The following is a 13,099-nucleotide window of genomic DNA, read 5'->3' as shown; positions in this document are numbered from 1 at the left end:
TAACAATTCAGTCAAACATTTGTTTGCCTTACCTATGCTTCAACAAGGTGATTTTTCAACATATGATGTAACATTTGGGTTAATCCTTAATTTTCTCTCTCTACAAGTATTATGTCCTCTGAGGACGTGGGTTATCATGGTTTTCCCCCACTTCCCATCACCATGACAAGCGGATTTAGACCAAACAAGTGAATTTCGAAGTTTCTTGAAAAATTTAAATTCAAAAGTAAAGAATTTGATAAAAATTAATGATTAGGCAGAAATATGAATATAGCCAAAAAATATATTAGCTAGATTAGTGTATTATGACTTTGTACTCTCCGGAGAGCAGCCGTGGCCTATTGGTCTGAAATGCCTGATTTGCAAGCAACAGTTGAGGCTCAATTCTCAGGAAATACCAATGATGGTGACTGTAATGACGTCTAACCTTAAATTGCCATCTGCAACTGAACATGTCTCCAGTCATTGGGGTTCCCTTACCACTGGACTCAGGCATGCCCAGCCACTACCATAGAGACATTGTTTGTGCAACAAGCCTCTTAAAAACACACAAAGCCTCTGCAGCCTCTGCAGACATACTCATTTTTCAGGTTTTTGGTATTTAGGTTTTATATATCTTCATATATTATATAATTTATTTTAGTACTATGTGTAAAGGAAACCGCAATGTTCCCTTTACTGCTGCACAAGAATCAAAATCACGGAGTGCAACTAAATAAAAGATATATATTTGATAATTAGTATAAGCATCCAAGCGATTCAAAGTGTGCGCATACACTGAACAGCGTGCAAGAGACTGCCAGGGATCTCTGACTTCTTTGGCTCATCTGAGCTTCTTACATACGCTTTCATCATTGGCTGGCTCCGCCCCATTGGCTGGCTCTGCCCCATTGATAGATCGGTAGCATGTCAGTCTCGCCAGCTGACCTTTGATCGACCCGAAGTCTCACCAGCAGCCATGTTTACTGCCCAGCTAGGGCTCAGCTTTTCCGTGACGTTGGCCGTGTGGTCGGCTCGGCAGCCTGGCCTGGGCGATTTTCCGCCAGGTTTGTGTAAATTACCTGAAATGTTTATCGTTTGGTCTTTAGGTTTTGAAACCAAATAAGCGAAACACAGTGTAGTCTTTGAGGAATAGTTGCTTCAGAATACAATGGCTTTAACATACAAAGTAAATCTCAAAATCGATTAACTTCGCTTAGAAAAGTGATTGTGTATGCTGTTGCTTAGTGATATTGTTATGCGCATGCAGTTTCGTTTGTTGTAGTCATACATCATGGACAACAGGCGTTGGTACACACCTAGACTTTTGGAATTGCCTACTCAATATGATGCCATATTCCAATTCTATCGAAAAATGAAATGTCCACTGTGCAAGCGGCCTCCAGTCTCACCCTCTATATGCCTCATTTGTGGTGCCTTTGTGTGCTTCAAGGAGGTCTGCTGCGTATCTCAAAGTGGTGTTGCTGTATGTTCCATTTGTCATCTCTGTCTGTTTACTCCATGATTTTTTGCTTTTCCCCTTTTTTTCACTCACATTTGGTTTTTTCTCTCATTTATTAACTATCAACTGCGTTATTTGTACGCTATTTTTTGTTTGTTTTCGGATTTTTTTCTCGTTTAGTTTTCCATTCTTCATGACTTTTTGCAAAGCGAAGATCTGTTTAATTTAGCTCATATATTACAGCACTCCAAAGCCTGTGGTTCTGGCACCTCAGTAGTCCTAGACATTAATGCCTCTATTGTGGCGATCATCAGAGGAAAGAGGGCCACTCTCTGGGGCTCAGTCTATCTTGATGAGCATGGTGAGGAAGACCGTGATCTAAAGTGAGTTTTGTTGTTCTCTTACGGGTGGTAGACATGGCAGCCCACAGAGTAAAATGACTTGCACTCATTCGCGTTATAACAGCAATGGTTTAGTTATTACTTGCTGACCAGTGTTAAAAGCTGCGTCTCTCAGGATACTAAACTACTCTGGAAGGTCCAGAAGATGAGAAGTTGTTGATGATTCAAACAGTTGTGATGGTCATATAAAATAATTTAATTAAATGTATTAAGTAGTAAATATAGTAAAATATGAGGTAATAAGGTCGAATAATATAAATAATGTGATAATAATTAATATAATAATATATAATATTATGTTCTATAATATAAGCTAAATTATATAATATATATTATTATATATTTTATATTGTATATTATTACACAACACTATATAATTTAATAATATATTATGTGTTATTATATAATACATACGTGTATAATAATACAAATATATAAATATTTGTATTTTAAATACAAGTATTTATAAAATATTTGTATATTATATAGTATAAAATTTTAACATGAAATAGTATAATGTAGTATGGCGTAGTATACAATAATATGACATAATATCATACAGCATGTCTATTTTATGAGGATGCGTATCCTACTCAGTCAACCGCAGGTTTGTATTATTACACTCTGTTACATTGCTAACTCAATTCATACTGCAGTTGATACGATTATTACACTTACAAAGTTAACAACTATCTATGTACTCTATGGCTGGTGTGATAACTCTATTACTCTATGATAGGAGAGGCAGGCCACTCTACTTGTGTAAGGAGAGATACCAGATGCTCGAACAGCAATGGCTATCGCACAACTTTGACTATGTCTGCAAGAGATGGATCTTTCACTCCGACCAACTTTAGCCTTGCTGTCTCTCTCCTCTTCTACCCGCTCTACGTACAGCTAATTGCTTCATGGCTACTTCTATGTGTCAACTGATATTTTAAGCTATGTTATTAAATGCCAACAAATCTATTGCAACTCTACGACTTTGTTTGGAATTGTGTACACCCTCTAGACAGATTTGTGCAGAAAGCTGTTTTGTTGTTGTAATGTTGTACTCGCCGATGAGATTATGTTGAAGTTGGTATATCTCTGTCTTTTTGGTATTTACCAATGATTGAAATGAATTGTTAAGGTGGTAACCTACTTCCTCATACCTTTGGTGCTGGAATGTACTCTATAGCCAATGAGATAGATGAATAGTTTCCTAGGAAATTTAATAGCATTTGATGCAGCAACCAATATCTTTCAACAAGATAGAAGTTGTTTCCCTTGGTTTCTATGCGCTAGTGTACTCGCAGTGCATTGTCTCTATTTTGTAAAGCTCAAGCCATTCAATATTTTGATAGCCTATTCAATACTTGTCTGAAGTAATTAAATAATTCAATTGATCACAGGTTGTGATACAAGCTGATGGGTTGAACCTGGTACAGCCCGGCAAGCCACTATTCTTCCATCCATTTTTTCTCCACTTGCTTTTATTTTTTGCTATATTTTTGTGTCTCAAAATATTTTTGATGAGTCAGTTTGTCTAATAAACATTTGGCTAGCTCACTATTTTTTCTGATGTCTCTAGCAGTTCAAAATATAAAGCTAAGGGTGATGCCTGACAGCGGCGTAGCATTTTTGTTGGTCGTTCAAATGTAGACCAGCTGTGAAGATCGGTGTAAAAACCAGCTCGCTTTAGGAAAGTTTCATCCGTATCCTGGTCACTTGGTATTGATCTCATTATGTTGGTTTTGGTGATGATGGTGAAAAGGTTGGAGTCGTTTCCTCTTGTAATGTAACTAGTCATCTAGATGGCCAAGTTTTTCTGTATTAACAGACTTTTGTAACAAGGGACTCATAAGTTTGTAGCCAATAGCCTTCACTACAAGTCAACATACTGGTAATATTATAGTTAAAAAATTTCCGTACCATTTGCTGATTTAAATAGTTTAGCTGATTTAAATATCTATAAGTTTATATATGGGTATGTCTATAAATAATAATTTGGAATTAAGAGTTATTTGATGCCAACTACACATGCACATTTACTTCCATTATAAAATTCTTTGAATTAATTCATGCAGTACTTTCTTGGCTTTCAGATAATATAAAATTTACTTCTTCCAAAATAGTAGTTCCAGTGCAATTAAGCGCAACTTGCGTAATTGATAGGACATTTTGTGACGTCCCATCATTTACGCATGTTGCACTTCATAGCTCCGGAACTACTATTTTAGAAAGCAGTAAATTTTATATTATCTGAAAGCCAAGAAAGTACTCCATCAATAATATTATTAATTCCAATAATTTTACAATGGGAGCAAATGTGCATGTGCAGTAGCATCAAATAACTCTAAATTCCAACATATTATATATGGTCATGCCCATATATAAGTTTATTGTTTCAGTTGATGACCCAAACTAAACTTTTATAGAATTTACTATCTCCACCTCAATATAGACTGCATTCTACGCGGCTGCCTCAAGTGTTAATAATTGCTGTGATAACATGAGCGCACATTTTTTTTATGGGAATATTCCTGAGTGTGCTTCTGAGAGCTTCGAAACTGATACACTGATAGAGGGTATAGGTGACTTATCTCTCTTCAACTCAACTCGCCACTTGATGTCTGAAGCTTATCTATTTTCTATGGTTAAGTCGATGCATGCGTGTTGATATTTTTCAACAGTTGAATTCTATAAAGCCTTGGATGCGCGGTCTCAGGAGACAGCTGTTTTTGATTATATTTAGTCCGTTGATTGAGATATAATTTATTACTGATCATTCTGTGAGTTTATACCATCTAAGTTGGTTTCCCTCTAACCGTTCACAAACATGCTGTTACAATTCATACTCCTACTGCTTCCGTACGAAGTTTACGGCACTTACCAAGATATTGCTGGACTGCCTAACACTAGTTATAAACTGGATGGAGACATAATCATTGGTGGTGTGTTCCCTCTTCATCAAGCTGGACATGACCACGCCTTTTGCGGGCCGCTTCGTGAACTCGGTGTGTTACAAAGGGCCGAAGCGATGGCTTTCTACATTCGAGAGATCAACAAAAACGCTTCATTACTGCCTGGCATCAACCTAGGATTTATTATCCTTGATGACTGCTACAAGGTAAGAGGTACATAACATGTAAATTATAAACCATTTGAAAGGGATTTAAAACAAGTATCTTACGACAACTTCATTCGGTAGCGAACAGAAGGTTGTCCTTCATATGGTCTAGAAATGTTTTTCATTAGAAGCGTAAAAGGACAGCTAATATTTTCGAAAGAAAAACTAATCTTTTAGAAATAGTCCTTACTTGTAGAGAAAATGCAAATTGATTAACTGACTTAACTGATTAACAGACTCTTATTCAATATTCACAACAAAAACTATATCCTGAAAGAGGCAGCTTTTTATCACCAGAGGAAAGGTAGATAATAATCAATGATGATATGACACACATCTGAAGATTCAGTTGCAAACGTATCTGAAAGTATACTCACTGGAGCTGTGACAACGTACCCATACAGAGGCTGTGGATAGCTATATTCCATTCCAGAATGTTAACAAGCCATTGCTTACCACCAGATATAAATCTTGGCTGAGGTTGGGGATTGGAACCAGCCCTTTCAGTCTAGCAAGTTGGAACTCTACTAACAGGCCTGTGATTAATAGGCTAACTGACAAATGAGTGTAAAGCAACACCATCACTCATGTTTCTATAGAGCAAGTTGGCTGTACAGTAACAACACCAACAGACATGTTCCTATGGAGCAAATTGGCTGTACAGTAACAACACCAACACGTTCCTATAGAGCAAGTTGACTGTACAGTAACAACACCAACACACATGTTTCTATAGAGCAAGTTGGCTGTACAGTAATAACACCAACACGTTCCTATAGAGCAAGTTAACTGTACAGTAACAACACCAACACACATGTTTCTATAGAGCAAGTTGGCTGTACAGTAACAACACCAACACATGTTCCTATAGAGCAAGTTGGCTGTACATTAACAACACTAACACACATGTTTCTATAGAGCAAGTTGGCTGTACAGCAACAACACCAACACACGTTCCTATAGAGCAGGTTAGCTGTACAGTAACAACATCCACTTACAGCAAGACGTTTGTACTGAACATTAGTTGTGGCCATTGTACTATCACCTTGTACTAAAAAGTCGGAATACGTCATAACAACATCAACAAATTTGCAATCCTTGATCCCTCTTATAACCCTTATCACTGATAATAGTGACCACATGCACACACCCACGGCCAAAGACACATAACTAATGGATTAGAGGTAACACAAATAATCTCAAGCGATAACTCGCTATGGAAAAAAAATTGAGCACTGTTCTGTTTAAATTTTCCCCGCATCGTTTACTGTACCTCTCCCTAATGTTGATAGAAATGAATCGTTGTGAAAAATTTTTCCTAATCTAGCATCATCTGTTATATATATCAATGTAAACTTCCCTGTAAGTTTAACAGATAGCATAGACCATTGTGAAAGTCAAACACTTGATTCTAGCAAAGATTGCTTCAAAATGTCCTGTTATGTACAGCTGACTGACTGCCTAGTGAACTCAGTAGTCAACTGACTGTTTGTTTGTTTTATTTCATTGAAAAATACATAACAGTTAGAAATAGAAGTAAAAGTAAAAGAAAGTGTAACGAGGAACCACATGAGCAGTAGCATAGCTAGTCAAGACTGCAAGCCCTGGTAGGCAGTTGATTCATATTGAGATGAAAAGAATACGCAGGACTATTTGAGTAGATTAAGGCTGTGTTCCTCCAGACTTGATTTAAAGTGATTACAATTGCTTATTTGTCAGAGGTTAGTTGACTAAGAGTTCTATACTGCTAACACCTGAAATGTGACTCGCTTATGACCCGATGCAGAGGAGGAAGGTAGAAGTGCGAGAGCTCTCAAGGAATGACGTGTTTATATGTAACCAATAGATTAGTGTTTTTAATAGTGTGTTAACAGAATAGTTTGAAGCAATGCATAAGCAAATATACATACATAAATAGAAGGCTGTTTACTATTCTCTTCTAAAACTAGTTTTAATGCATTCTGTTTATTCAAGTAATTATTTATTTATTATTTATGCTGAGGGAGCTCTAAATTAATTGCTGCCGTGTGGAAGAAAATAGAAAATAAGATGAAAAAGCTGCCTAATGGTTTTACATCATGGAGTGTAAATGATCATTTTTTACCTCACTTTAAGCCTCTGAGCTAATTGGTCAGTATACTATCTATAAAGTAATTTCAAACATAGTTATTGCATGCAATCTTGAAACAAATTTATAACAAATGAAGCCGATTATGAATAATTAAGGATGCTATATAAAGAGCCCATGAATAGAAAGACATTTGATTTACAACATGAAACATGTAGAGGCGTGTATAATGAGTCTCCACCTATAGGATACTAACCAAAATAATATCAAACAGAGGACAAGTCTGTATTGCTGAGAAAGAGACCGCAGAGTTACCTATCTGTAGCTTGAAATGCAGTTGATTTTAGTCAGGAAAAATTAAAATAAAAATCTTCTCTATCCGTTGTATAATGCTGTTTCCTAAAACAGCAGTTAGTTGCGTATTGCATGGTTTTCAATGCACACTCGCAGCCTTTCTAGGATTTTGTTAGCTGAAACTTATGCTAACTGGATAGCTAGCTGTCTTTGTTTTATATAGGATTAGGAAAATATTAGTTAAAGCCTGTGTTCCATAAATACATAGCCTTTGGCCAAAACGTAAAATAACTCATTATAGAGGTAGTGTTGTTCAGTATGCGAATCCTGCATTGCTTCAAATCTGTAACCTAAATAAACAGTTATTCAAATAAAAACTTTTTTAAAAATAAAAATGAAGCATATTTTCAAAGTAATCCCAGTTCACAGAAATGTAGTACAAGGGAGACCTAACACAGCGTAATTTTACTAATTAAAGAAAGCACATCCTTATTGAGGCCCCATTTAATTTACATTTAACTTTACATTTACATTACTGATGACTTACATATGACAGGAGTTTCTTTTGATATGACTTACATTTGACACGATTTTCATTTGATATGACTTACATTTGACACGATTTTTATTTAGTATGACTTACATTCGACATGATTTTCATTTTATACGACTTACATTTGACATGATTTTTATTAAGTTTGCACTTGGTATGACTTAACCCTAATGCTTCCCAAGTACTTTACATGGCACCTTATAATGCGATACCACAAGTATGTTCACTATCAGTTAACTTAAAGTAGGCAAAGCAAAATCTAATTTGTGACTGTAGTTAAGAATTCTCTTTAGAAAAACAACTGCATTCTGCAGTTTCTTTGTTCGCAAACCTGTGATAGCAAACTTGGCTCCCATATTGTTTATCGAGCAAGGTGATCGACACAATTCAACAATCAGTTAATGGCTTATTTATTATTCAAACAGATATTGCAGAAGTTCACAGCCGACAGACACCTTTGTGATTGCAGTGTATAAGTCACTGGCCGATTACAGCGTGCTGAAAATTCTGAGAAACAAATGGCTGCCGCATTTAATCAATCTAATTACAGTTTAGTTATATTAGTATCCCATTAGACTACCCACTCAATCAAAGGCTACTTTTCTAAGTTTGTTGATCTTCAAGATAATTGATATCTTTCCTAGAACGCTATTGTGTTTGATGTAATTACGTTCTGTTCCGCAACGACTTATTCAATGACTGCCCAATAGGCCTAATAACAGTTTTATGAGTTTATCCATTTACTTGTGAAAAAAGTAAGGAAGGATTACACTTACTTCTTGGTTAAAGTGCTTAAAAGCTTTGAAGTAGATTAAGGAAATAGATAGATGTTAATTTTACTTACACCAGTCAATGCCATTTAAAGCAAATTAGAACATGAGACAAAAACAAAAAATAGTAAAGTAAATTGCGTATTGAAAGAAAAAGCTCTCTTTGCATAACTCTGTTCTATAATGTAAATTGGTCAGGTATTGGTGTTTTGTATAAAGTGTTATTATTTTTTTAGGAAGTAAGAATCTAATGAATATACAATATTTAATTGATTGTCTGACAGTTTTTATCTACTTCAGAGATTTTGCAGAGAACCACTAATTGATTAAAGAATTAATTTTTTTTTACATGTTTGTAATACCAAAGTAGTATATAAGCATCATTCTTTTCCAAGTTCTTCTGATAACAAGTAAGGTTATAGCATTTTCATAAAAGAGGAATTTTCCTATCATTTGCCTCACCTAAGAGGATAAACAATATACTGAATTAAAAAAATGGCAGAGTTAGTCATTAGGAGCAAATAAGTTGAGCAACTTGACTCGCCTGTGACAGTCTTAAAAAAAAATTATTTGGTAAACCATCCAGCCTCAGTCCACAACACTGAAGAAGGATTTCTATGCCAAATGGTTTCCAAAGCTGCTCAATTGATAGACTGAACATTCTTGGTCACTCTGGCTAAGGGGTTTTTATGCTATTGTCTCAGGTGTAAAAGTTCAACAAATTTGGGCGGCAGTAAAAACGGGGTCACATCCTTGATTCACTTTTTTACTTCCCTCTCCTGACTTTCCATAGCTTAGTGTTATCTACGGCTGATAATGAAATATATATGATATACATAATCCGCATCAACTTCCAAATCATAGCCCTAATCCTTGCGTTTGGTTCAACTGTAGGAGAATGCTGCCTTAGCCCGAGGCCTACAGTTCATACCACAAGGTGAATATGGAATAGGCAACAAAAGTCATTCAGCCCATCAAGTCATGAATGAGGTCGTCGCTGTGGTCGGAGCAGAAAGCAGCACTAATTCTAAACAGCTAGCGGAACTGCTTGGTCTTTTTGCGATTCCCCAGGTGAGAAATAACAGGAAATGTAGTGTTCCTTAGGTTCTCTACTTCCCTAAATGCTTAGTTTATAATTGAACTATGTACATAGAGTTTTACACTCTGTTTGCATACTCTGCTATGTGTAGGTCTAAATCCAGCGAGTGAATGCTCCAGAAGGCACTCGTTTGCACAAAATTTGGAAACGTTTTTAGACAATGCTTTAGCGGCGGCAGTAAGTGCTAAGTAAAGTATTTTTATTTTCGAAACAGGGATGTTGACAAACTTATTTTCAAAAATTTTCTGTTTATCAGTTTGAATTCATAACAAATGACCAAAATGTTCAATTTAGTTTTTGTGTTTAAATTTTTTCTTGAAGATATAAACAAATAGGTATGACATGAAGTATTTGTGTTTAGTTTTGTTGGTTTGTTATTTTGTAGATTAGCTATCTTTCTACGAGTCCGATTTTAGGAGATGATATTCTCTATCCCTATTTTTCTCGCATCGTCCCGTCGGACAATCACCAGATAAGAGCTTTGATAGATCTCATGGAATACTATAACTGGTCTTATGTGTCATTTGTCTACTCTCTCAGCTTTTATGGAATCTACGGATATTTGATAATGTTGGGGGAAGTCAAACGGTCCAGCAGCAATATTTGCTTCGCTGCTACAGTTGGTCTTCCAGAGAATCCGACAAAGGAGAACTTTAGTAATGCTATCGACTCACTCATTGCTGGAACTAATGGTAAACCTTCTCATGTCGTAATGCTGTTTCTCTCACAAACATCCGCCACCGGTATTTTGAAGGCCGCTCAAGAGCGTCATCTTATTGGAAAGTTTACTTGGATCGGTTCAGACGCATGGGGAAGAAATGAACGAGACTTCAGTGGCATAGAGGATGTAGCAGAAGGAGTTTTAACTATAAAGTTTGCATCAAAGAACGATCCATCCTTTGACGATCATTTTTCTAAGCTAAATCCATTTACAACCCAAAATCCATTTTTGAGAGAATTTTGGAATGAGTCCTGCAAACTTCGAGTCGATAAATGTGGCAGAAACACAACATTTGGTCAACTGAAAGAAGTTTGGCAGCCCGAGATGACAGTAGGCCTAGTTAAGATCGCCATTTATGCTATAGCAGAGAGTCTTCAAGAACTACTAGGTCGGTGCAAGTACCAAATTCATCGTAACAGCAGCGTACCATGCTCAGGCAAGGAATTCAGAGATTACATCACAGGGGATGATTTGCAAGCTTTATTGTCAGCGATGGAAGGAGATATCGATGGTGAACATGTAAGCGTAACGATGGGAGAAGGCAACAGCAAATACATGATCATGAACTATCAATACATGAACCCTAGGAAGTATGGATTGACGCAAGTTGGCTCATATGACACGCTTACAGGCAGGCTCGAAATGCCTCCACACGACTCTCCAATAGTCTCCTGGAATCCTAAAATCAACTCGAGTAATTTCAATGGCTCAGTCCCTCTCTCTATCTGCAGCACGGAATGCAAGCTAGGCCAAAAACAGACACGATTAGATTTTATTCATTCTAAATGTTGCTGGGAATGTACGAACTGTCAATCAAACGAATATACTAAAATCACGGTCATTGAGGATCTTCCAGCATATCAGTGCGACAGATGCAGCATTCTTAACACAACGAGGCTAACAATTTTTACAACTCCGACTGATTCCAAGGACACTTGTGAAATAGTCATTCCACAAAGCATTAGCTGGTCAGATCCTGTCGCAATTACGATTCTTATTATCGACGTTATCTGCATCATCGCAACATTAATCTTGCTCATAATATATTTAAAGAACCGACAAGAAAAACTTATAAAAGCAACCAGCCTCGAGCTGAGTTATGTTATATGGACAGGAGTTCTCTGCTCCTACTTATCCATCTTCGTTTACTTTATGCCTCTGCAGAGTGGATGCGACACACCAGCACGATGCGATCCAATACCAAACATGCATTGGTGCTACATTCAATACGTGATTTTTAGTCTGTCCTTCACAGTAATTATTGCTCCAATGCTGACTCGTGCCAATAGGATATATCGAATATTCAACATAGGGAATAAAGGCGCTGCCAAGCCTCGATTCATAGAGAACCGTTATCAGCTCTTGTTTGCAGGAGTTATGATACTGATTCAGGTCAGTAGCTGCTCTAATTATAGATTCAATTTTGCTATCAGAGTTTTTAGACCTACTTCTGACCTAGCTCATCTGCCCTTAATATAGTTACAGAAGAGGAGTCTATGTAGTTGATGACAGTGAGATCAAATTGGTGAGATAATCTCATTTTCGATTCTACATGCCGCTTTTCTCCTCAAAGTTTTGATACTGGATAGTTTTTGATGTGACTTTCTATTCATTGTTAAATAATTTTGTGAGAAGACAACTCTGCCCTTAAATATAGGCAACAAACTACTTTATTAAGTTGATGCCGGAGAGGTCAAATTGTAGGATTACCTAATTTTCTCATTTTTTTCTTATGTTATATGTTGTATTTCTCATTGTCAATTTTAGACAAAATTGTTTTTGGTATTGGTGTTGAAATGACTTTCAATACATTTTTGATTAGGTTTGTGAGAAGGCAAATCTGCCACAAACTAAATATCTCCATTCTTCTTGTAGATGGTGATAATAATATGTTGTTCAGTAGCGTCACACTTCACACAAGGCAACAATATGTCAATGGATATTACAAACCGTTTAGACGAGGTTGACATAACTAGGTCGTATATCGCATGTGAAATTCCATTATCCATGCTACTACCTCCCGTGGTTTACAACTTATTACTCGGTCTCGCCTGCGCATATCACGCCTTCAAAACTCGTCGACTACCCGACAATTTTAAGGAGTCGAGGTTTATAGGAATGACAGTCTATACAACTATAATCATGTGGATTGCATTCATCCCAGCCTACTTGTCATTAAACAGCCACTACTATAAGGGAGTGCCACTCAGTGTCGCGATGCTTATCAACTCACTTATAACTACAAGTTGTTTGTTTGTGCCTCGTCTTTACGCTCTTCGATGGGTAGAGAGACGCCAGATGAACCTACGCTCTATGTCAATGTCTTTACAATCGTTCACTGACAAGCCTAGATGTGGCTCCGTAGCGAACACGAGTGCCAGTAGGAGTAGACCGCAGAGCACCAGCAGCCCCGCTGTCGATGTAACCCCTCCTGACATTATTTCTACAGCTTGCTATCAAAACGTCGCTGCAGACATTCAGGCACATGAAACGAACAGCTCGCCAACTGTTACGTTTCAAGATTCGGACACTTTTAAATTTTCCGGTGATGTTCAATTTGATTCCTCAGAGTATCCTGTGTAATAAGGTAGTGTTTATTCAGGTTTTTATTACGAGATGATGTTATTCTTATTGTTGGTG

At 36.8% G+C, this 13,099-nt stretch overlaps 2 protein-coding genes across 2 annotated transcripts in view; both read left to right on the top strand.

Annotated features, from left to right (window-relative positions):
- The window catches only part of LOC137392902 (E3 ubiquitin-protein ligase UBR3-like), a 65,156-nt gene extending 61,769 nt beyond the window's left edge, over nt 1-3,387 (top strand). The window contains exons 32-34 of the mRNA XM_068079262.1: nt 1,265-1,465; nt 1,685-1,824; nt 2,582-3,387. Of these exons, the coding sequence (XP_067935363.1) occupies nt 1,265-1,465; nt 1,685-1,824; nt 2,582-2,699 (459 nt within the window). The 3' untranslated portion in view covers nt 2,700-3,387. The remainder of the gene's footprint in view (nt 1-1,264; nt 1,466-1,684; nt 1,825-2,581) is intronic.
- Nucleotides 3,388-4,663: 1,276 nt separating this feature from the next.
- Nucleotides 4,664-13,042, top strand: LOC137394004 (metabotropic glutamate receptor 2-like). Its single transcript, XM_068080720.1, has 4 exons — nt 4,664-4,954; nt 9,534-9,710; nt 10,124-11,851; nt 12,335-13,042. Exons 1-4 carry the CDS (start codon nt 4,664-4,666, stop codon nt 13,040-13,042), a joined length of 2,904 nt encoding a protein of 967 aa, XP_067936821.1.
- The last annotated feature ends 57 nt before the right edge of the window (nt 13,043-13,099 follow it).

This window comes from Watersipora subatra, chromosome 4 (genome assembly GCF_963576615.1).
Source record: "Watersipora subatra chromosome 4, tzWatSuba1.1, whole genome shotgun sequence".
Taxonomy (NCBI): Eukaryota; Metazoa; Bryozoa; class Gymnolaemata; order Cheilostomatida; family Watersiporidae; genus Watersipora; species Watersipora subatra.
Note: the sequence above shows the minus strand (reverse complement) of the source record. Positions and strands in the feature narration are given on the sequence as shown.